This window comes from Dendrobium catenatum, unplaced genomic scaffold, assembly GCF_001605985.2.
Source record: "Dendrobium catenatum unplaced genomic scaffold, ASM160598v2 fragScaff_scaffold_1282, whole genome shotgun sequence".
Lineage (NCBI taxonomy): Eukaryota > Viridiplantae > Streptophyta > Magnoliopsida > Asparagales > Orchidaceae > Dendrobium > Dendrobium catenatum.
The window spans coordinates 511,207-533,594 of NW_021319744.1; the positions used below are offsets into that span (position 1 = coordinate 511,207).

The 22,388-nt window shown below is 35.8% G+C and overlaps 1 protein-coding gene across 1 annotated transcript in view; it reads left to right on the forward strand.

Annotated features, from left to right (window-relative positions):
- LOC110108337 overlaps nt 1–20,234 on the forward strand; it is a gene marked incomplete in the record, with an annotated part of 51,585 nt that extends 31,351 nt beyond the window's left edge. The window contains 11 exon segments of the mRNA XM_020838942.2: nt 349–585; nt 9,037–9,156; nt 12,201–12,260; nt 15,058–15,098; nt 15,223–15,300; nt 15,381–15,465; nt 17,231–17,504; nt 17,612–17,656; nt 17,888–18,169; nt 19,197–19,732; nt 19,801–20,234. Coding sequence (XP_020694601.1) covers nt 349–585; nt 9,037–9,156; nt 12,201–12,260; nt 15,058–15,098; nt 15,223–15,300; nt 15,381–15,465; nt 17,231–17,350 — 741 coding nt within the window.
- Between the last annotated feature and the right edge of the window lie 2,154 nt (nt 20,235–22,388).

Consider the following 22,388-nt stretch of genomic DNA (forward strand, 5'->3'; position numbering starts at 1 on the left):
ATATATATATATATATATATATTGTCGCACTTGCAATTCTGTCAATAATGTATTTTGAGTATCTGCTTATATGTGCATGCTTATGTATGTTGATAGATACTTCTGTGTATGTGCTTTCATTAATTTTTTCCTCACTCAATATGTATGTAATGTTGATGTATTGGGTTTAGATACCTGTGATCATGCTGGTGGCTGAAGTTCCTTGTGATATAACTTTAGTCAATAATGTATTTTGAGTATCTGCTTATATGTGCATGCTTATGTATGTTGATAGATACTTCTGTGTATGTGCTTTCATTAATTTTTTCCTCACTCAATATGTATGTAATGTTGATGTATTGGGTTTAGATACCTGTGATCATGCTGGTGGCTGAAGTTCCTTGTGATATAACTTTACCACATGGAAGCTCTTCCATTGCGGATTTATCTGAAGTGAAATCCTCCAAGATATTTGGACACCATAACAGTGCTTCTTCAAAGGATTCAATGATCACAAAGGATGATGCTGTTGTTGGTGTAAAGCCAATACGTCTTGATATTAGTTTCAAGTCAACATCTCATACGGGGCTCCAAACTTCTGAACTGGTAACTGTTATTTTCCCTTCTAGGCTGGATCCCTATGTCACGCTAAATTTTAGGATCTTAATTGTTAAGACGTACTGGTTTAGATAGTAAAGCTTATTTTTATATGGACGCTGAAGTTCATTGTGGTTGAAATATTAGTCTTCTACTGAAAATGAATGCATTTGTGAAACATTGAGATATCACCGATATGCTTGGTTTTAAAACCATAATTTGAGTTTACAATTTGCTTGGCTTTTACTTCTGTATCATATGTCTATTCTCAGTTTACATCTTGCTTGACTTCTACTGCTGCATTATAAGTGTCAGTGACTTCAATGCCGGTAGAATTGGATGGAGATGGAATTAGGCAACGCGTGAACACAAAACCATTCTTTTAAAGCAACTTAAACAAGATGTCATTGACACGCTCAAGGGATGATGGATTGGGAGAAGGATCAATTGGTGAGGTTATCTAGCGGACGGTGTGACTGAGGCACAACACAGCTGCATTTGGCTTGAATTTTGGATTGGATTTAATGGATTTCTTGGATGTTGGAGAGCATAGTTGAAGATATGAATAAATTGCACAAGTTGTCCCATATTTATTGTTGAAGTCAAGGATAATGTTGGCATTTTGAAAATTTGTTTGTTGAGACATGAGACACCCATCCACAAACATGGTTATCTTGTCTTTGTTTACATAACCATGTTAGGACTATCTAAAAACCTCGTTTGTTCTCCAATGCTAAAAGGCGCCATTAGGAGTCTTAGAAGCATGCTAGAGAAGCCTATGATATTTGCGCTCTTAGTTAATCAAGGTGTTTTCGCATTGCCATGTTGTCTTAAAAAATTATACAAAATTTATAACCTGATAAGTATGCATCCCCAGGAGAAAATTAGACGGAGCTGGGAATTATGGTGTGGCCTGACAAAATTGAGCTAATTTAAGGGGATTTCTCGACTTATGAACACTTCTAAAGTGGTTGACCCCAAGGAAGATGGCATTGAGGAGGGCCAATTGGCAATCTCCTTTATCTGCATGCACATTGGATTGATTACAAAGAGAGCCAAGACACCCACTACCCATGGAGGGGGTGGCATTTGAGTTCCAGACTGCCCTTTAGCCATGGTCATGGAAGAATGATGGAGCCAACCACCACGTTAAAATAAGCTTGCAGTGTGGGAGGAACCTCCCATTGTTAAGTGCAACTTTATTAACCGAAGAGAGGTCTTTGCTAGGAGAAAGTCCAACATTAGAGAAAAATCTAAGCATCTTGGGCGACCTTTTATACAACTGAAGATTTTAAGCATCAAGGAAGTTTATGATGAGCCTTCCCATGTTGCTTTGAATGAAAAAACTAAACCTGTGGCTAATCTTGATTGAGCCACTTCCAAGTAGGGGGAAGGAGTGAGATTTTTGGTTGAGCTTTAGAGTTTGGAAGGAGAAGAAAATGAGGAGAAGATATCAAATATGGTTCGATCACTCCAATAATATCGAGTGGTGTTCCAGCCAGTTCAGGGATTGCCTCTATGGGAACACAAGCATGTTATCATTTTGAAGGAAGGAGTTTCACATATCAGTGTTCATCTGTATCGTTCTCCTTAACTCCAGAAGGATGAGATCAAGAGATTGATGAGGGAGATGCTGGAGGCAAGGACCATCGACCCAGTGACATTCTATTTTTCAGTCCAATGCCATTAGTCCATTGCTTTTCCTTCGTTCCACCTTGAGGATAAGGTGTCACTTTAGGAGGGGAGTATTGATGGACCGACCGATTTGATTGGGAGGGAATTAGAAAGTTTTCTAATCAATAGAGAACTGTTTAAGAATGTTCTTAATCAAAAGGGATTAATCTAATTTAAGAGCATATTTGGGGGCTGATTTGGGGGTTAATTTAGAGGAAATTAATTAGAAAATATTTCATAATTGAAGAGGGCGTATTTGGGGGCTGATTTGGAGGAGACTAATTAGAAAATATTTCTTATTTGAAGAGAGCAGATTTGGGGGCTGATTTGAGGGCTAATTTTGGAGGGAAATAATTAAAGAAATTTGAGCGAATTGGGGGAGGCTGGGTATTTGTTGTTTATTCTTTGCTTTAAGTAGGTGATTTTCCTAGGGTTTGGGAAAATAAAATTTAAGTTTAAAATCTATGTAGATTCGAGGTGCTCCTACTCCTATGATCGAATATGATATTGAGAATATAATGCTATCTCGAACAATCGACAAATCATTCTACTATGAATCCAAATACAAAAATAGAGTTTTAGAAATCATAATAAAATACAAATAAAAGAATAACATATTGTCTCAAAAGACATAAAAGTCATTCTAAAATAGTATTTAAAGATAAAAGTGTGGTTTGAAAATTCTTCATTTTGGTTATCAATACAACAACGATAGTATCATATCATCTTGAAAGGTGAAAATGATTTTTTGCGGAGTGATTTGAATACAATAATGAGTTTTTACGAAATCATCTACGCTCCTAGAGATTTTTCATCTATTTTATGAAAATAGGATATGTTTATTTTAATCTGGAGTTAAAGGCAAACCTTTATGTTTAATCACATCTTAAAAAAATTAATCTTCTAAGAATACTCTCAATTAAAGTAGTGACAAAATTTTTCTTGGATTTCAACGATTAAGACCATAATGAGAGGTGAAGAATTTTTTTAGGGGATTGGATCCATTCGGAATAGTTCTTTCTGAAGCCAGATGATGAGAGGAAGGGAGCACATTACAATTATGGAACCACCCAGAAGCACTCCAGTCTATTATATGTTAGACTTTAATATTTTAGAGAGAGAACTTTTATGTTTGAATTGACATTTTATTAGATATGTGAGATTAGGTTCTTGGAGGGTGAGGACTTATGTTTTAGGTTCGCCTTAGAACCTAGATCTAAATTAGGCACTACATAATAGTAACCCGAACCTATTGTAAGTGCAATCTGCCCGGAGTGGAAAGCTAGCTAAACAATCTAATCACTTCAAAACCATGTTATTTGGTCTTTATGAAAGATAGGTAGGCTGTTTAAGTTTTTGGAATTTAGAGCTAACGTCTAAAGAAAATTCTAAGTGGCCCCGTACTTATGAATGTTAGTATGCTTCTAGAACTTATGTAGTTAAGTTTTAATTTTAATTTATTTTTAATGCAATGCATGCTAGTTGAAACATCATAAATCATGAATGCTTGAAATTTTTGAAAAAAACTTAAGAAAATAATTTTTTAGAAGACTAAGCTTCTCCAGATTCAGTACCTCATCCTCATCGGTCAGATTATTTGAACTCTACCCTCAGGCAGGGAAGTGTCTCTAAAACGAAGAAAGAAAAATAAGCATGTAACCCTAGACGGTCTCCGGTTTACTTTCTTATAGTGATCATCTTTCTATGTTATTTATCCCTAGAATTTTATTTTTGAATTGTGAGTTGAAGAATTTTCATTCTTAATAGCCTAACAAAATTACAGGCACAAGCACATGCAAGAAAGAAACCTATGAAAAATTTGTAATTTCTACTACACAATCAATTTAAACAATCATCAAATAAAATATGGAATATCAAAAGTTCATCTAGTAAGTGCCACTTCATTACAACTCAGGGTTTGTTGAAAGCAAAGGTGACCTGGCTCAATCAACAACAATCTGAATTTTATTTCCATGAATGATGCAAGTCTTAAAATAAGACACTTCTCTCTTGTCTTCGTTTCTTCCTCTCTGACTTATTTCTTTCTTCGGATTCCTTGTAATTCACCTTCTTTTCCTCCAACTTCTTGTATGTTTATCTAATTGGAGTCTTCAAATAGAAAAAACTCTCCATTAAAGGATGTTTATTTTTCTTTGGATCTTAAATCTTTTTGGAAATACCTTATTTTGAAAACTTTCACAACTCTTGTTTTAATGAATTATATTTTTGAAAAATTAAAATGACTCAGTGAAGCATTTGAATATATCAATAATCAAAAGGGAATCATAATTATAATCATTTTGCTCATTTTTGTGCAACCTGTAACTTGGTCATGTTTTTAATGATTAGAGGGTTAAGCAACAAAAAACACCTGTAGAAAATATTGTTTAAAATCATGATTAATTCTAGCCCATTTATATAGCCCTACATAAGCATGACCCCCTGTAAAAATTTGATTAGTAAGAAACATTATGATCGTTCCTGATGGGGACATCAGAGCTAGGAAAATTTATCAGAGGCGTGGCCGTCGATCTACGGCCACGATCGTGCCGATGTATTTTTAAGTTGTCATATATATTTTTGTTTTATTTATTTATATTTGTTCACATTTTTTCCCCTTACTTACGGGTGGTCATGTGTAAGCCCAAAGGGCGACGTCGTGGTTTTTTCTTCTCTATCTTCCCTTCCCCTACTTGCCGTCGGCCTAGGATCTCCCCACTCCCTAAGCCGTCGGCCACCCCAGCCATCCACCCTCAACCGTCGGCTAGCCCCTCCCAACCCCATCTTCCACCCGATCCCATCTCCCTCCACCACCATCCACGGCCAAGCCCCATACCATCGGCCCCTTCCCTTACTTTTCCCTGATGCAGGACTACAATGTTTTAATTGTATGCGATAATAATTTGCACGATTTCTTGAATAAAACAATTAGGATTAAAATGGTTAGCAGTCAAAATGACAAAAGAAAACAAGAGAGGGATGCCTACGTTTAGGCTAAGCCACTTGCCATAAGCTTGAATTATCAAAACAAGTTAGAAATTCAACAACATGCGAAGTAAATAGCTTTCAATAAAATCCCTAATCTAACAATAAGATTAGAAGCATAGAAATCACGCTCAATCCGACTTTTACTAAGCTTAGGCATAAGGCGAAGCACGGCTCCTTGTGACTCGTCACCACCTACAAAATAAGGGGATTAGGAATATAATTGAAAAGGGGAAGAAGTCCACCTTTGTCAAAGCTCGGAAATAAGTAGTCGAAATGTTGAAGAAGTTCGTCATAGCTTTCCTTGAAGGTTCAACTTTGTCGAAACCCAGAAACAAGTAGTCGAGATGTTGAAGAAGTTCGTCGTAGCTTCCCTTGAAGGTTCAACTAGAGAGAAAGAAGTTTCTCCCAAGTGTTGAAGTGTTGAATACGCGAGTTGGTACTTCCCTTGAAGGCTCCTATTGAAAGAGAGGAGCTTTTCTTGAAAACTCCCAAGGAAACAAGGGGAAGAAGTGGCCGGCCATGGATGGGAGAGGATTGGGGAATTTAGGTTCGGATTTTGGGAGGCTTAAGTGGGGGGAAATTAATTCAAACAATTTCCTTCTAGATGCTTGAGTGAAATATTCAAGGAAGGGAAAGGGTGAGAGGGGCCGACGGCAAGGGTGATAGGGAAGGGCTTTAATTTAATTTCAAAAGGAGAGGTTCTCCTTTGGAAAGAAATCAACTAAGAGGGACTAGGGGAAATTCGGCCAAAGAGGGTAGAAGGAAATAGGAATTGTTTCCAAGAGGGGAGTTAGTGGATTTGGAAACAAATCCCATGGATTTAATAGAGGGGGCCGACGACTAATGGGGCTTGGGAGGGAATCAAGGAAGCTTTAATGCTTCCTTAAATTAGGTAATGAGATTTGGATTGAAATATTTCATTCCAAATTAAATTAAAATCAAATAGGAAAGGGTTTGAAAACTTTCCTAAAATAGATTTCCTAAATTAGGAAAGAATTTCAAATTCAAATAATTTTGAATTTTGAATTTAAACATTCCTAACTTAAGAGTGGTTGCTTATGGAAAGTATTCAAGAGGGGGTTGAATTTGTGGAGGGAAGATGGGGAGGTGGGATAGGGCCGGCGACTTAGTGGGTTTGTGGGGAATTTCGGTGGAGGGATGGTGGGGGTTATGATGGCCGGCGGTTTGGGTGGTGAGGTGGGGGTTAGGTGGCCGGCGGTTAGGTGATGAAGGGAAATGAAAAATAAATAACGAAGAAGAATCACGAACCCGGCCGTCTCCAAGGTTGGTGGGTGATCCAAATTCCCTCTTATAGGGATCTCTCTCCAAGCACTCTCAAGATCTCTCCAAGAACTCAAGCAATGTCAAAAGTTTTTTTTTTAATCATTCAATCATTAAGCTTTCAAAGAGAAACATAGGTGCTATAAATAGCCTCGTGCATAGGACTCAAAATAAGAAAGACGACAATACAACCTCATAGGTGCTATAAATAGCCTCAGGGCTTACATACGACCTCCATTAAGTAAGGGGTAAAAATAGGAAAACAATTACAACATAAATAATAAAAGACAAATAACATAATAAAAGACAAATACATGAAATGACTCAAAAATACAGCGACTCGATCGTGGCCGTAGATCGACGGCCACGTCTCTGATAGACTTTCCTTGTGCTGATGTCTCCATCATTCCCCCCATCATCATTGTCATTACACCTTTCCTTAATTAACTCGTTGTATTTTAGGTAGCTCAAATAATTAGCAAATTCAATTTTATTGAATTTGAAATTATTACCTAAAATATGAATCATATTTTAGGAAAGTTTTCAAATCCCTTCCTATTTGAATTTTAAATTAAATTGGGATGAAATCTCTCTTCCCAAATTTTACATAAACCCCTCCCTATGCCGCCGGCCCCCATTCAATTTATCTTTGAAATTGTTTCCAAAACTAAAGTTACTCTCTTGGAAATAATTCAAGTCACCCCTTTCTCTCTCTTGGCCGAAAATCCCCAAGGTCCCCACCTCCTTTATTTCTTCATTTTCCCTCCTACGACATTCAAAATTCGTAGTTCTCCCTACCGATTCCTTTGTCTCTAATGCTGCTGTTTGAATTTTATTTTCTAATATCTTTTTCACCATCTCATGAAGATTGGAAATTTTGTCTTCCACTAATGAAATTCTATCTTCCACCGTCGCTTTCATTTGGCTCATCTCCCCTTTGAGGCGTTCTTCCAACGTATCAACTTTATTAGTCGTCATCTATACCCGGATTTTTCTAAGTTCAAAAATCTGGATCTTAACCCAAAAATCAGGAAATATCCCTTTGGCCAAAAATCAGCAACTGTTTTTAACAAAAAAAGCCCACAACCGGTCCCAAAATATGTTATGATACCAATTTGTTAAGAAGTACTCGAAGATCTCAAGTAAACCCTAACAATAGAGACAAAAAACATCAAGAACGATCCACAAATCCAAAGTAAAAATAAGCAAAACATTATTTTTTATTGCAATAATCAAACTAACGGAAGAAAATAGCAAGATACAATTGATCCTCAATTCGAGAGGATCTCTCTCTCCCAATCCCAAGACGCCGCTAGAGCCCAAGACACGAAACTCCAAGAACAAGATCAGCCCAAATAATACCCCTAACCCTAATCCTCTCTTCCTATTTAAATCAAATAATTAAGCAGCAAATATCCAAACAGCCCTCCTCTAATTCACTCCCATTTTCTTAATTATTTCCCTCCCAATTCAGCCCTCAAATCATCCTATAAATCTGTCCTCTTTAATTAGGAAACATTTCCTAATTAATCCTCCCAAATCAACCCACAAATCAGCCCCTAAATTTGTTCTTTTCAATTAGGAAACATTTATTAATTAACCCCCTCTAAATTAGCCCCCATATATGCTCTCTTCATTTATGAAACATCTCCTAATTAATTCCTTTTAATTAATAACCTTCCTAAACAACTCCCTCTTGATTAGTAAATTTCCTCTCAATCAAATTTGGCTGGTCTATCACTATCTTTGATGTTGATTATGTTAGATCAATCTAAAATTGAAAAAATTCATAGCTGTATACTACATATTTGTGGGAGGTAACTCGAACATATGTAAAAATAATAAACAAATAATGGTGTCTAGATCTAGTGTTGAAGCAGAGTACAAAGTTATGACGCACTTTACGTGTGAAATAATGTGTTAATAACCTCTTTGGGGGATTTGTTTTCTTATTATACAACCTATGATTTTGAATTGTGACAATCCTGTTGTCATCTACATCTCTAGTAATCCTTTGTTCTATGAGCTAACAAAACACATTGAGGCTGATTGTTCCTTCTTTTGAGATTCGGTTTTACCAAAGAAGATTTTTATTCTTTTTCAGCTCAGAACAACTAGCTTGTATATTTACCAAGAATTTGGATCAACTTTAATTTTCCATGCAGTGCCGCGAGTTGGATATATATATATATATATATATATATATATATATATATGCTTTGATTTGATGGTGAGTGTTAGCATATGACATGTTGTTTTAGAAACTACTTTATTTATAATTATTAGAGTATGCTTACTTATAACTTTGCTTATTGTATTGACTCCTCTGTTTATAAGAGAGGGATCCTCTATTGAATAATACGATTTAGAAAGATACTTCTCGTCTAACACTGCTAATTGCCAATTTACCAGGAATAAATGACATATAATACCACTTCTATCAATTATAAAGTATAATGCATAATATAAGATTGTCAAATTTTTTTAGTGTTGATTATCTCTCTTATACTTGTGCAGGTTAGAAAGCTTACTCAGCAATTTCCTGCCTCTGTCCCTCTAGCTTTAGTGCTTAAAAAGTTCTTGGCAGATCGTAGCTTGGATCACTCTTATTCGGGAGGATTAAGCTCATATTGCTTGGTCAGTCGCACCTTTTTTGTTTTTTAATTTAATGTACTTATCTTTTTTGGCTTCTTTATCTGGATAATGGATACCTTCTCTTTATTTTGTATGAATGTTTCTATGGTTGGATCAAGTTTTAGTCCATATAGCATCTAGGCATTAATGGTGATTAAATTTTGCAGCTTTTATTCCTTGTAGAAAGTTCAGTTTTAGTTCATTGCGAAGCCTTTGTTACAAAAATTTTCTAGTGCAAAAGACGGTGATTGTCTTTTTTTCAAAGGTATTACGGTGTTGAGCTAAACTCTATGGTGCCAGTTTTTATTGTGATCAACCTCAAGTTTAAAACCGAGTGTTACCTCCTGCTTCTTCAGAATTTGTTGCCACATGCAATGATTTTTTCAAAAGCTGGCATGATAGTGATTTTTTGTTTTCCATAGATAATTCAATTTAAGTAATTTTAGATTCAACTTTTCATTGTGCTTTAACAATATTAAATATTTGTCAGTGTCACCAAGATGTTGTTATCATACCAGCATTTGACTGGTCAATGATAAACAGAATTAGAGGAAGAAATAAGAGTATTAAGTTTGATTTGAAATTCTGTTGTCTACTTAATAATGTCCTTTTCCTCTATTTGCTTGTTCTACAGCATTTGTGTAGATGTTTGCTTACCAGCTGCTGAAGACCCAGAGTCAGCTTCTGGCTTTACTCATTGGTCATTTCCTACCACTATCTGAGTACAGCAAAAATAATAATTTATAATCACATCCATAGTAACATATATTTTTAATTTCCATATTTATCTTTGTATTTATTCTATTCATTGAACTTCTGTGAAGAAACATTAAGAGAACTTGTAGATTTTTGTTGAATCAGATGATAACAAAGTGAAGATAAGATAAAAGAGTTGCCAATACTTTAAACTGCTTCATAAAAACATGTTCTTTATAATCTAGAAATTATGAACAATATAACAATGATTAATATCATTTTGCTATTGTAATGCTCAAATTTAAATATAGCACAACTGATATTACAAAACTACGAGTGTTTTTATGCTTCTTTTTCTTTACTATTGAAGCCTTCCTCTACTTGAAGCAAGTTCACAGCAATCTGATACTTAACAACGGAGGTATAGACTAGAACCTCTATTACCCAGCAGCTTTTGGACTACATTTGAAGTCAGTATATTTTTCATTGGATAGTAGTAAATTTATCATGCCACTTCACTGTTTTGGAAATGAGAATTCTAGAAGTACGTCCAATATCTCCAGATTCTAGGTTGGATTTGTAAGACAATACCGGGAGAAGAGAGACAAGAAAGTGAGATATTCGAGATAGGCCCTAGTAGTTCAATTCTTTATTAAATCCATCAAAATAACTGTAGTTGAAGGCTTAGAAGCAGTTATGACATCAGAGTCTAGTAAGATCTCCTGTGCAAGTTTTTGTTCAAACTCATTCTCATGCACAAAGCTAAGCTTAAGATTGATCACATCATGACATTCGTGCTTAACACACAAGAAGGAGATTGCTTGAGTAGATATCAAAGTATATGAACAAGGAAATAAGTTGAGACTTTATTTCTTCAATTTACCAATCTTATTTGACGTTGAATATTTCATCATGAGGCCTAGGTTGACTATGGAATTTATGGGATTTAGGAAAAAAAATGATAAAAAACTGCTTGATTTGGGTGGGCATCACATTGAAGATGAGTGGGTATGGCCATCATGATATGATTAGTTTTGAACATGATACCATTGATGAGAGTATGTACAATTGTGATGATGTGATATATCGAAAACATTATATTGAGGATGGGAATATGCTTATTAATTATGATATAATAATGATCATGACGTGAACTATATTTTTAGTCATTTCAATTTTTGAATAATAAGCATTATAAATATCATGATAAGATGAGCAAGGTTTATGATTTATCATAACTTGATAATATTATATAGATTGCTCATGATAGGAGGTATATGATGCATGTCTAGAGTGCATCAATTTAAGAGTGAGTGCAAGAATAAGAAGGATGAAGGTAACACAGTAGCAAACAAAAGAATTGTGTGCAATGTGCAATATGGTCTCAATTATCCAATTAGGGAGTGGACCAAACGCCATGTAGAGGGAGGTTGCATGAGTAGCGGAGGTATTGGGACCTACTATGTCAAGGGTGAGTGTGTGACAAGCAATGTTGAAAGGTATAGTAGAATAGAGGTTGGATTGTGATCTAGAGAGAGAGAGAGAGAGAAGAAAATTTCATAATAATGAATTTTAACAAGCGGTAAAGGCGCAATCTAATACCAAGGCAAGCACAATGAGTTTTTTTTGGTGTGCGTTCGAAAGATGCAAAGGAGTGGAGGCGCGCGCCTATGTGTAAAGTGCGACATGACTGCCACAAGATGCAAGTTGCAAGGAGCTTTGAATTTAGATTGTGTGGAGCAAGGCCATGTATCATGCAGATGTGCATTGCTGGTGATGTTGGCTACAAGCGACGTAGTGAAGCAGCTGAAGAGTTTGGGAGGGTTATTGGATGCAAGATAAATTACATGGATACTTTCGCGTAGACCTGGTGTGTTTGGGAGTGGGATGGCAGTTGTGATGCAAAGATTAAAGATTTGGATGACGATCACATTTGAAGGCTATATACACGAAGCGATGCATGCAATCAGAGGTTGTGTAGGACGTGTATTAAATGATTCGGCTAAGCAAATTTTTCATCTTAGCCAAATTTGAGTTTATGTGCTTGCAATGATAACCAAGTGTTCAACATCATCTATTAAGAAGTGGTTGAACTATGCACTAGCTTTAATGCACTACTGTTCTCCCTTTTTTATTTTGCCATTTCCTTTTTAAGTTCATTGTTTCTTTAAATGATCTAAAGAAAATTAATGCATTGGTAATCTTGTTAAATTATGTCTCTGAAAGTTTAGAGTGACTTTTGGTGTGTAAAGTTGTAAAATAACAGTTTAGCCATCTCCATTATTGCTAAAAAAGTTATTGATAGTTAGGGGCCATTGATCTGTGATAAATTGTTTTTGATGTTTTTGCAGGTTTTACTAATTACACGCTTCCTTCAACATGAGCACCATTGTGGTTATTATATGAAACAAGTAAACCTTTTATCTGTTATTTTCTTTCTAGAAGCAATCTGTTCTTCTTTCCTAGATTTAGCTCATTTATCATGTGGAATATAATTTATATTCAATATAGTTAATCTCACACTGTGTGATGCTATTGTCAAGTTCTTAGCTTTAGAGTACTCTGCGCTTGAACCTTGTGACTGTATAATTTCAAACTTGCATCATAGAAGGACTTTTGCCAGTTGCCTTTCATTTGGGTTGTTTTGTATTCACGTTTTTAAAATTACCTTTAAGAATTTGAGCAATTTCTTGCTGAAAATGTGGATTTGGATATCTAAATTAGATTGGGCCTTTCTTTCTTTTTTTAAAGATGGCTTCCTCTTGGCTACTTGCATATGCAGAACCTCCCTTATGTGATAAGTTGAGTATTCATATGAACCATGTTTTGTGTTCCCTTGTACCATGAGCCTATTTTTTGCATGATCTTTAACATCGTAATGTCTATAGTTAGCCTATTTTCCATATCAATGCTGGTTAAGAACTTTGGTTTGTGGTTGAAATCAGATGGCATGACCTGTTTCTCAGTTGAGGAGTGGCATTCTAGTTTTGAAACGGGTAAATTTTATAAATATTGGAACATCATTGTTTAGTCTAAATATGGTATCTGATGTGAAACTACTAGGAGTTATTTTAGAAATTAAAGAGAAACGATTAAAGTGTTGCTCGTTACAAATTTAAAGCTAGCACATAAAATTTGAGTTAGGAATTCAAAAATATTAACTTGCTTAGGCCAAAGAGATGCAATTGAGATTAACCAAAACAGTTCATTCAAAATCCAAGGAGAATTAAATGCAAAGTACAAGTAACAAAAACCCAACGTTTAACAACGAGAATTTCACCTCGTGGCCGTCTCACTCAAAGATTGGTAGGCTTTTGGAGGAGATAGAAGATCCAAGCGATGAAGGATGTTACCACTAGAGAGAGGGCGCCGAAGAACTTCGTCGGAGGAAAAGTAGTCGGTGGGGAGGGATGTCGTAAGTGGCCGTCGAGGCTCCAAGTGTACTTTGAAAATTGTCGGTCGTAGATGCTTGCAAGGATCGGGACGACTCTCTCCAAATACTCTTCCACGGTGGTTTCGTCTTCAAATCCTACGTCGAAGCACGGAGACCGTAGGACGTTGATACTTCCGTCGGCGTTAAACACAAGACCCCACTCAAGCTCGGGATCCGCCATGCATTGCTTGGCGTAGGAGGATCTTCTCGGGAAGAGAGGAAGAACCGGTATGGAGAAGGAGAGCACTTGCACTTGATAAGGTGGGAGAGAAGGGATGAGGCCGGCGGGACTCTCAAGGAGAGAGGGTGGGAGTCGGCGGGTGCAAGAGAGAGGGAACTTAGGTTTAGATGTGGGGAGGGATATTTACTAAAATCTGAATTAATCTCAGATTTTCTTAAATTCGGAGGGAATTATTTGAAACCCCTTTCAAATTTCAAACGCAATTAAGGGGAGTTAATGAGCCCTTAATGGAGCCCATCAATAGAGAATGGCCAGCGGCTTATAGAGAGGGGAGGGAGATTTTAAACAAAAGAAAAAAACTGAAATTCATTTCAGTTTTGGAGGAAATTAGGAGGGAAAAGGGTTTGAGATTGGTTTCAAATTGAGGTGTCATTAATGCCTTAATGGAGGCATCAATGTGGCTCCTCAAATGGTGAGGCCGGCGGCATGCTAAGGGGAGAGAGGGGAAAACAAAGTGAATTGGTTTCCAATTTTAGAGCAATGACGTGGAAATAAAATTATAACGATTCCAATTTAATTTAATTTGAATTTGGAATTCGTCATGAAAACTTTCCTAAATTGGAAATCCAAATTAGGAAAGAATTTGAAATTTGAAAAGTCAAATTTCAAAGTTGAAACTAGTGGAAGGAGGGGTTGGATGGGTGAGAGGCTTTGCCAGCAAGTGACCGGCCGTGGCCTTTGGAGTTGGCCGGCGGCGAGCTCTTCTAGAGGCGGCGGCACAGAGGTTTGGGAGAAAGATTGGGGGTGGTAGAGGAAGAAAGTGGGTGAAATACGATCGCGATGATAGAAGAATTAACCACGAATCGAGGACTTTTCCAACGATTGGTGGGTCTTGCGGTTTGCTCCTCCTGAGCTATCTCCCTTCCCTAGCCCTCATGCAAGAAGAAGAAAAGACAAGTAGCAAATTTTCATTCAAACATTCATTAAGCTCAAAATGATACAAGAGACCACTATATATAGGTCTCAACTCATACAAAGCGAAAGTACTAAATTGCCCTCTGGGCTACAATGATAAAATAACTCCCCACAAGGGTAAAATGGGAAAAACAGTAAATAAAACAAGACAATAATAAAATACATCATGACATCTAAATTAAAAGTAGAGGCGCTGAATCGTGGTCGTCGATCTGCGGTTTCGCCGGCGATAAACATGTCGGTAGCGTCTGTCGATGTCCTCATCAGTATCCTTTTGATTCTTTGTAGTTTGAGGTGAGCAATCATCTTATTTTTATTGAAAGTACATAGATTATCTGCTCCCTGGCATGAATCAATAAAACTTAAACAATATATACCAGCTAATTTATCTTCATAGACCGATGCTTGACTGAGTGTGCTGAATGAACATGCAGGTTAAGCTATTTAAGTGTCTTTCAAGGGAATTTTTTGATACTGTGATAACTGTTTGATCTTTCTATTTAGTCGTTTATAACTAGAAAACCAATGGCCAATGCCATATAGCTCTTCTAACTTCACTGCTGAAAACATAAACTGAATAATTCATCTTTCTAATTCACTTTGTATGAACTGTTTGCAGAACCTGGGCAGTCTTTTGATGGAGTTCCTTTACTTCTTTGGGTGAGTATTAGTGGTTTTTGTTTATATTTTTATTTCAAAGAAAATGTTTGGCCTGTTTTGACTAGGGGCATTTCTTTGCTTTCATTAAGTACTCTTCTTCTGAAAGTTCTTCTTTACTGTTAAGGAATGTTTTTGATCCACGCCAAATGGGGATTTCAATCCAAGGAAGTGGAGTTTATATGAAAAGGGAAAGAGGTCTCAGGTTTGAAGTCTCATCAGAGTTTATGTTCAGTTACATCTTAAGCATATTCTGATCATGATAATATGTTGTGTTTCATCTAGCATCGATCCTATCCATATTGATGACCCTCTGATTCCAACCAACAATGTTGGGCGAAATTGCTTTAGGATACATCAATGTATCAAGGTGAGGATTTAAATTTTGACAAAAATTTAAACAGTGAAGATCTCAGTTTTCTATTCCTCTTGTCAACTCACTTGCTTTAGACCTAAATGATGAATTAATGGATTATCTTCATCATCATTAGCATTATCCCAACTAAGTCATGAATTAGTTCATCATGAACTTTTTCTAGAAGAGACCCGATATACAGATTTCGTTGAGTTTTTTTTTCTTGTTTTTTATTTTCCTGGACTTCCTGATTTTCACAGATAAAAATGTTCGCTTTGTTTTGTTGCATGAATCAAAACATCATATTTGTCTCTCTTTTTTTACCTAAGGAAGCCATAAGCCCCAACCCAAATTAAATCAAACTAAAATCCACATCTAACCACTTCAGTCTACTCGGGATCCCTGAGACGAGGCAATCCATGGCTGCTAATCAGATTCCCTGGACACTACGGTCAATGATTGCTAGTGTTGGTAGACTGAAATTTATGGTATACCCGGGACGACGGAACCATGGGATCTTGATCGGGTTTACCTCCATTTCCCCTACTATTGAGACTAAAATTAACTAAAATTTTATTCATCCTTAATCGAGAGTTCTCTCTTACTTCTTAAGAGGGGTAATTAACTATGGGCGCTTGCGCTCATAGGAAGTAAGAACCCCAGATCTATAAACCCTGACACTACCCTCAGGGGAAATATGGTTAATTTCAATCTGACTTAAGGGAAGTGGAATCCTACGGCTGCAAAGCAGGATTCGTACATTCGTTCCATTTTTCTTGAGCCAACAGCGATATTCTCATGCTTGCAACGCCCAAGAGAAAAGCATCATCGCTTGTCTCCCGCCATCTTCGACCTTGCACGATTGTCCAGCACATTGCTTGCTCATGCATGTTATGCTATCCTTGCTCATTGTCCTGCACTCTTCTCTCCTTCTCGGCAAGGGTAAGCATAGTAAAAAAAAATCTTAAGAGCTACAAATGCTCCGTGGGCACTGATCCAAAAGGTTTTTGGAGTGTGGGGAAGTTGTGCAATATTCTTGTGTGTACAATGCCCATGAGAGGGTTCATCGCTCGACTCCACCTTCCCTGACCTTGCGTGGTAGTCTAGCATGATGTTTGCTTCTAGGAAGCTGCTCGCACTTGTATCTCCATTTCAGTTAGGATAAGCATAGTTTTAAAAAAAAAACTTAAAAAAACCCATAGAGTTAAGTAATCCCAAAATTCGTAAGAGTTACGTATACTTTATGACTTTTTTCACTAATTCAGTAGGGTTTTCTAGTGTGGAGAAGCTGTGTGATATTCTCCTGCATGCAGCCCAATAGATGAATTTGCGTTGCTTGTTTCTTGCCTTCTCTGACATTGTGCGGTAACCCATCATGCTCTTTCATGTGAAGCTACTCTCGCTCCTTGTCTTGTGCTTATATCTTTGTCTCAGCTAGGGTAAGTGTAACAAAAAAACTCCCAAAAATTCTAATAGTTACGCATGCTTCTTCAGGAGTTCTACACTTGTCCAATACTTTCTATTAATTTTAACCTTCAATTTGCACCATTAAACCATTCTGGTCTCTGTTAAAGGAGTTTTAAGGACAAAATTGAATCTTTTACATAATCTGAGACTATTTTGGTGGGATCATTTTGATTCTCTTCTTTCAAAATTTACAATGATTTGGCCCAATTCAAATAAAAGGAATGAATTTGTATTGGCTCAAATTGTTTGAAAAGTAAACAAAACTTTTTGTTTCATTTTAACGTCATTGTTCTCTTACGCCTTGATTTAACAGGCTTTTGCTGATGCCTACACTGCACTGGAAAGTGAGCTCTCGCTATTTTCTGATGAATATATTCCAAGTTCAGCGCCATCATTTAGGCTACTCCGAAAGATTGTACCAAGCATTGATTGAGGAATAACCTTTCACAATGGGACTATTCTCATGTCCAGATCGGCTGCTATTATTTTGGGAATATTTTAAGTATGATTTCTGATTAACTCGCTTGAGTATATGGTATAATGGTTTTTTCTGTTTGTTTGCTACCTACAGTAACACTTGTACTAAGGTATAAGTCTATCCCATCCACATACCGCTCTAAAATAACTAATGGCTATCCATGATCTCTGTAGTTTAAAAAACTTTTAAAATAGTTTTGTTTTCTTAACAATACAGACCGGTATGGGGAAGCTGTAATTTGGAGCTGGAAGACTGGTCCAGGTAGTTTGCTAGACAACCACTAATGGGAAATACAAGTTTACCATGATAATCATGCTTTTGAAGACCATCTGATTTATTTTTTCTTGGTGTCAATCAAATGGCATAATCCATAACTTGAATGGCCGGGCTCGTGTGGGCATCATTTGGGATGTTTGATAATCCGTCTGGCGGATTAATGTATGCTTTAATTATATGGCACATTTTCGCACGAACCTTCTGAAATCTTTGTAGCATGAAGAGAAAAATATGCAAATTCTCATTCTGTTTCTCGTGGTCAGAAGCCATTCCTGGGTAAGCAGATGGAGTAGGACAAATAAAAGAGTCCTTAATGTCACGGATATAAAGATATGTTTGAAATTATGGATTTTCATGTTTTTAACCTCCAATGAAATTCTTGAAGAGCAAGTGGTCTATACATTACATGGGTATTGTTCATTTCGTGAACTATATTTGCTGGATGTGATCTCTAGCGCTGTAGTAGCATTTGGCCCCGCTTGCAAACTAAAACGACAGGTATGTTTGTATGCTTTCATTTTTGTAACTTGAGTTCAAACTTTTTCCTTTAGAAAACTTTATTACTTGTACAGTTGTAACTTATCAAAAGGAATATTGTGTTATATGGAAAGTAAATATCATACGGGTTAATGCTTGTTTATTATTATCAACCAGGAAAACAGATTCTGAACTGAATTTTTCTTTGTTACTTGAAAAAACAAATTGGTTCCTTTTTGCTTTCTAGGGAGGAGAATTAACTAAAATTTAGGCTTCGTTTGGGACGGCTTTTTTATTGCTTTCTAAAACGGAGTTTTACTACAAATTTTTTTATTTTTTATTAAAACTCCTTTTTAGAAAACAATAAAAAAACCGTCCCAAACGAAGCCTTAATCTACTAATGCAACCATATTAAAGTAGGCGTACTTGGCAGAGTTTTGCGAACTGGAATTTTGCTATTCTTCTGCAGGCAATTTTTGTGTTCGATAGGTAGACCTATTTGATAAATTGATAGTAACTAAAATTTTGTTTGATACAATGAAGCTAACTATTTCAAAATAAGTAACAAGCATCATCCAAAGTTCATTCATTGTGTTATTTAGCACTGAAAGAAATTGAATGGATCATACTTTTCCCTAAGGAAACTAATATGATAAGTAAAATTGCTCAAATAAAAAGCTTGATTATTTTCTTTAATTTAATGCTTTGATTGAGTTGAAGAAAATCTTTAGTTATTAGGGATCTTATTGATTTAAATATGAAATGCGTGAAGCTTATTTTGCTAAACAAACAAAAAAAAAATTGTAATGATAAAGTTGCATAAAAAATACGAGTTAATGGAGAACCTTGTGTAATTGTTGGTACCTTGAGATATCCAGTAGTTATAGCAGTTGTATAGTTTGAATATGAGAATAACTGGAGGGTTTTGTAATCCTTAAGGAATGCTTTGGAGTTCATTCCACTAACAATAATACATGGCAAACAAAAAGTTTTGCTACTAACAACAATGACTACTTATCCTTTCTTTTGTGATTATTTTTTATTGAAGGTTAAGATGATCCGACCAGTCTGGTTTCCACATCCCAGTCAAACATATTGTAGCAGACAAGTTCTCAGTAAATTTAAAAAAGTCATTTTCTGGTTTGAGGTAAGGAAGCATTCTTGGAATGCAGCCAAGACATGGTAACCTAGGATTCTACGATAATGGGTTTGGTGACTCCAGAAACAAAAGATAATCGATGTGAATGACAGTACTATTTATTAGTGACACAGAACTTGAAGTTATTGATAAAGGCCACGCTTTGTTATTTTTCTGATTATTGAGAAGCAGGGTTGTGAATACAAAATCCTGGAGATGGATGAAATTAAAAAGTCTCTCTTCTCACTTTTGGAAGGATTCTGCATAAAGAGTTTACGAGAAGGCTTATGAAGTTATTAATTCATTTATGCTGATTTTAGAAACATGATAGGTGAAGGGGAGAAGGCATGACAGATGAAGGTACTAATTTGTTTTTGGCACAAGTAGCAGGTCAGGGCGTACTAAGGTCCACCTGTGAAGATAGTAAGATCAAGAAGATTGTTAAGGTAAAGTTTCTACTTGCCATTTTACCTATTTTCTATAATCTAGATTAAGTATTGGTTTTGCATTGCAGGAAATCAGTGAAGGGGAAATACTTGGCCGCTGTAGAGCATGCTGAGTGAAAGCAATAAGATACCAAGTAGACTTTTCAACTTACGATAATAGGAAAAATGATAGGCCGATGGTGGAAGGAAATGATAAAGACATGCCTGAATAAATGATGGAAGTATCTATGAAAGAAGAGAAGGACATACTTGAAGAAACCAACTCGCATCAGTGAACATAATAAAGAGGTAAAGAGAAGAGATGATGAAACTATTTGTGGTTTGCAGACTAACTTCTGTAACAGTACTTGTTTACATTGGCTGTGTTAAACCATCATTGCCTTTTCTTAACACGTAAGAACTACATATGTATTGCTATGTTTGCTTACTGTTCTTATTGATGCTTCATCATTTGTGAGAGATTCTTCATCAAAATAAATAAATGCGAGTGAAGAGTTTGAAAGTTGCATCCATATAAACAACGATAATAACAACATTAAGGCTTTATTTGAGACATTTTTTTATTGATTTTTAAAGCAGTTTTTTATACAAAATTTTCTTTTTAAAAAAAATTTGTATAAAAAAATTGCTTTAAGAAGCAGCAAAAAAATCGTCCCAAACAAAACCTAAGTCTTTTTCTTGTTATGTGGGGTTGGTTATATATATATATTCTTATTAAGAGTTAAATTTTCATTTAAATTTCAAAGAAAATAAATGCGAGTGATGATTTTGAAAGACGTATCTATCAATTGATAATATTGTTTAACAAGCGAAGTGCCAAAACGTTACAGACGATTTCATCACAACCATATTTTCTTGTATACCTTGGAGGTTCATGAAACAATTATATATATTGCATTACTATTTTACGCAACAATATCCAAGGCGAAGCTGTGTGAGCTGTTTTCATTGCAATTTGCAAGGGACTGTACAGGTTCGAGCCATAAATACTGAAGACAATTTGTGCAGTTCAATTTTAAATTTATTCGACCGTTGGAAAAATAAACTAAACGTAAAAAATAGAAGACTCAAAATATGAGGTCAATTGTTGTATTGTGAAAAAGATGTTATCTTAATTAAAGACATTTGTTTTGATCAATAATATCAAAGAATAGTGTTTCATTATACCACTTAATGGTAGAAAGAGATGATGATCTATCTAATCTCAACTCCATTAAATTACATAAAGATTCAAATAAAAATTTCTATCAAATTCGTTGAACCAATCACATCTCAAGACAATCAATACAAATCCAATGATGTGATATTTATATATATATGCACAATAGTTATAATGCATTATATTATAAGATATGGTAGATATGAGAACCTCATCCATGTTGGCTATCTTATACTCTTAAGAAACTTTAGAGGATAAAAGGCATGCATATTATCAAATAATCCTAACATATTAAGCAACATTACTCATCATTGATTGTAGTGTCCATTCTAGTGTTCAAGAAGGGTCAGAGTGTTAGATCAGGCAGCCCGTCCTACGGGACCGGACCGTGCGAAACAGACGGAGAATGTCTGCCTCCTGTATGCATTGATCGCAGGCCAAGGCCAAAGTGCACTGTTTTGAAAGGATTTTTGAGGTAGTTAGGATGGAAATTTGAATGTATAATTTGTTTAGTGTTTTCCTTTTGGATTTTATGCATTAAATAGTTTGTTTTTCTAGGGTTAGGACATCTTGAATTTGGCTAAAATTTAATATCTCTTAGTTTCTTTGGGTTCTAGCGGCATCTAGAGATTTAGGAGAGAAAGATCCTCCTCTAGAATAGAGAATCAATTGTATCTTGGTATTTTTGTCCATATCTTTGATTATTACAATAAAAAGTAGGGAAATTTACATACATACCACTATATACTTAATATTTTACATATCTAACACCTCATACATTAATATTACATACATACCACTTAAATTCCTACTTTATATCATTTCTACCACTCCATCTAACGCCTCCTCACGACGTTTCTCTCCTTCCGAACGACGTTGCTCTGCCTTATTGCTGGACGGCGTGAATCTGAGAGTCGGTTAGGGCAGAACTGGAGGAATCGGAGCTTGCAAAAGGGGAGGAACGTAAGCTCTCATGCATTCTCTCATTTTTGTTCAAAATAATTTGTTTTGCTCGGAGACTGGCTTCCTGTCCGTCAAAAAAGATGAGTTTCGGTAAAAATTTTCGGATCTTGTTCAAATTTGACGGATTTCGTTCAAATCTCGGAGACTGGCTTCTTGTTTTGCTCAATTTTTTTCAAAATGATTTGGTTTGTTGTTCGTCACCTACCCGCTGATTTTCTTAAATATTGCCAGACCTCCACTCCTACACTGTTTATGGCAATCTCTTTTTTATTTGTAAAAAAAAAAAAAAATTATGTTTGTTTATCCACAAAAGCTACAATGGCACAAATAAAAATTTCTGTTTTATTTGTCTCCTCACTTTTATTTCTGTTTTAAAATTTTCTGTTTTATTTTTTAAAAAATTTCTGTTTATCCACAATATCTAACAAAAACTCTTCAAAAGTCTGTAGCAGTTCTTATTAGTGCCATTGTAGCAACCCTGAAGGAAATACGGCGGAAGACATTACCGTGCACAACAATGCAATCAGGAACTGT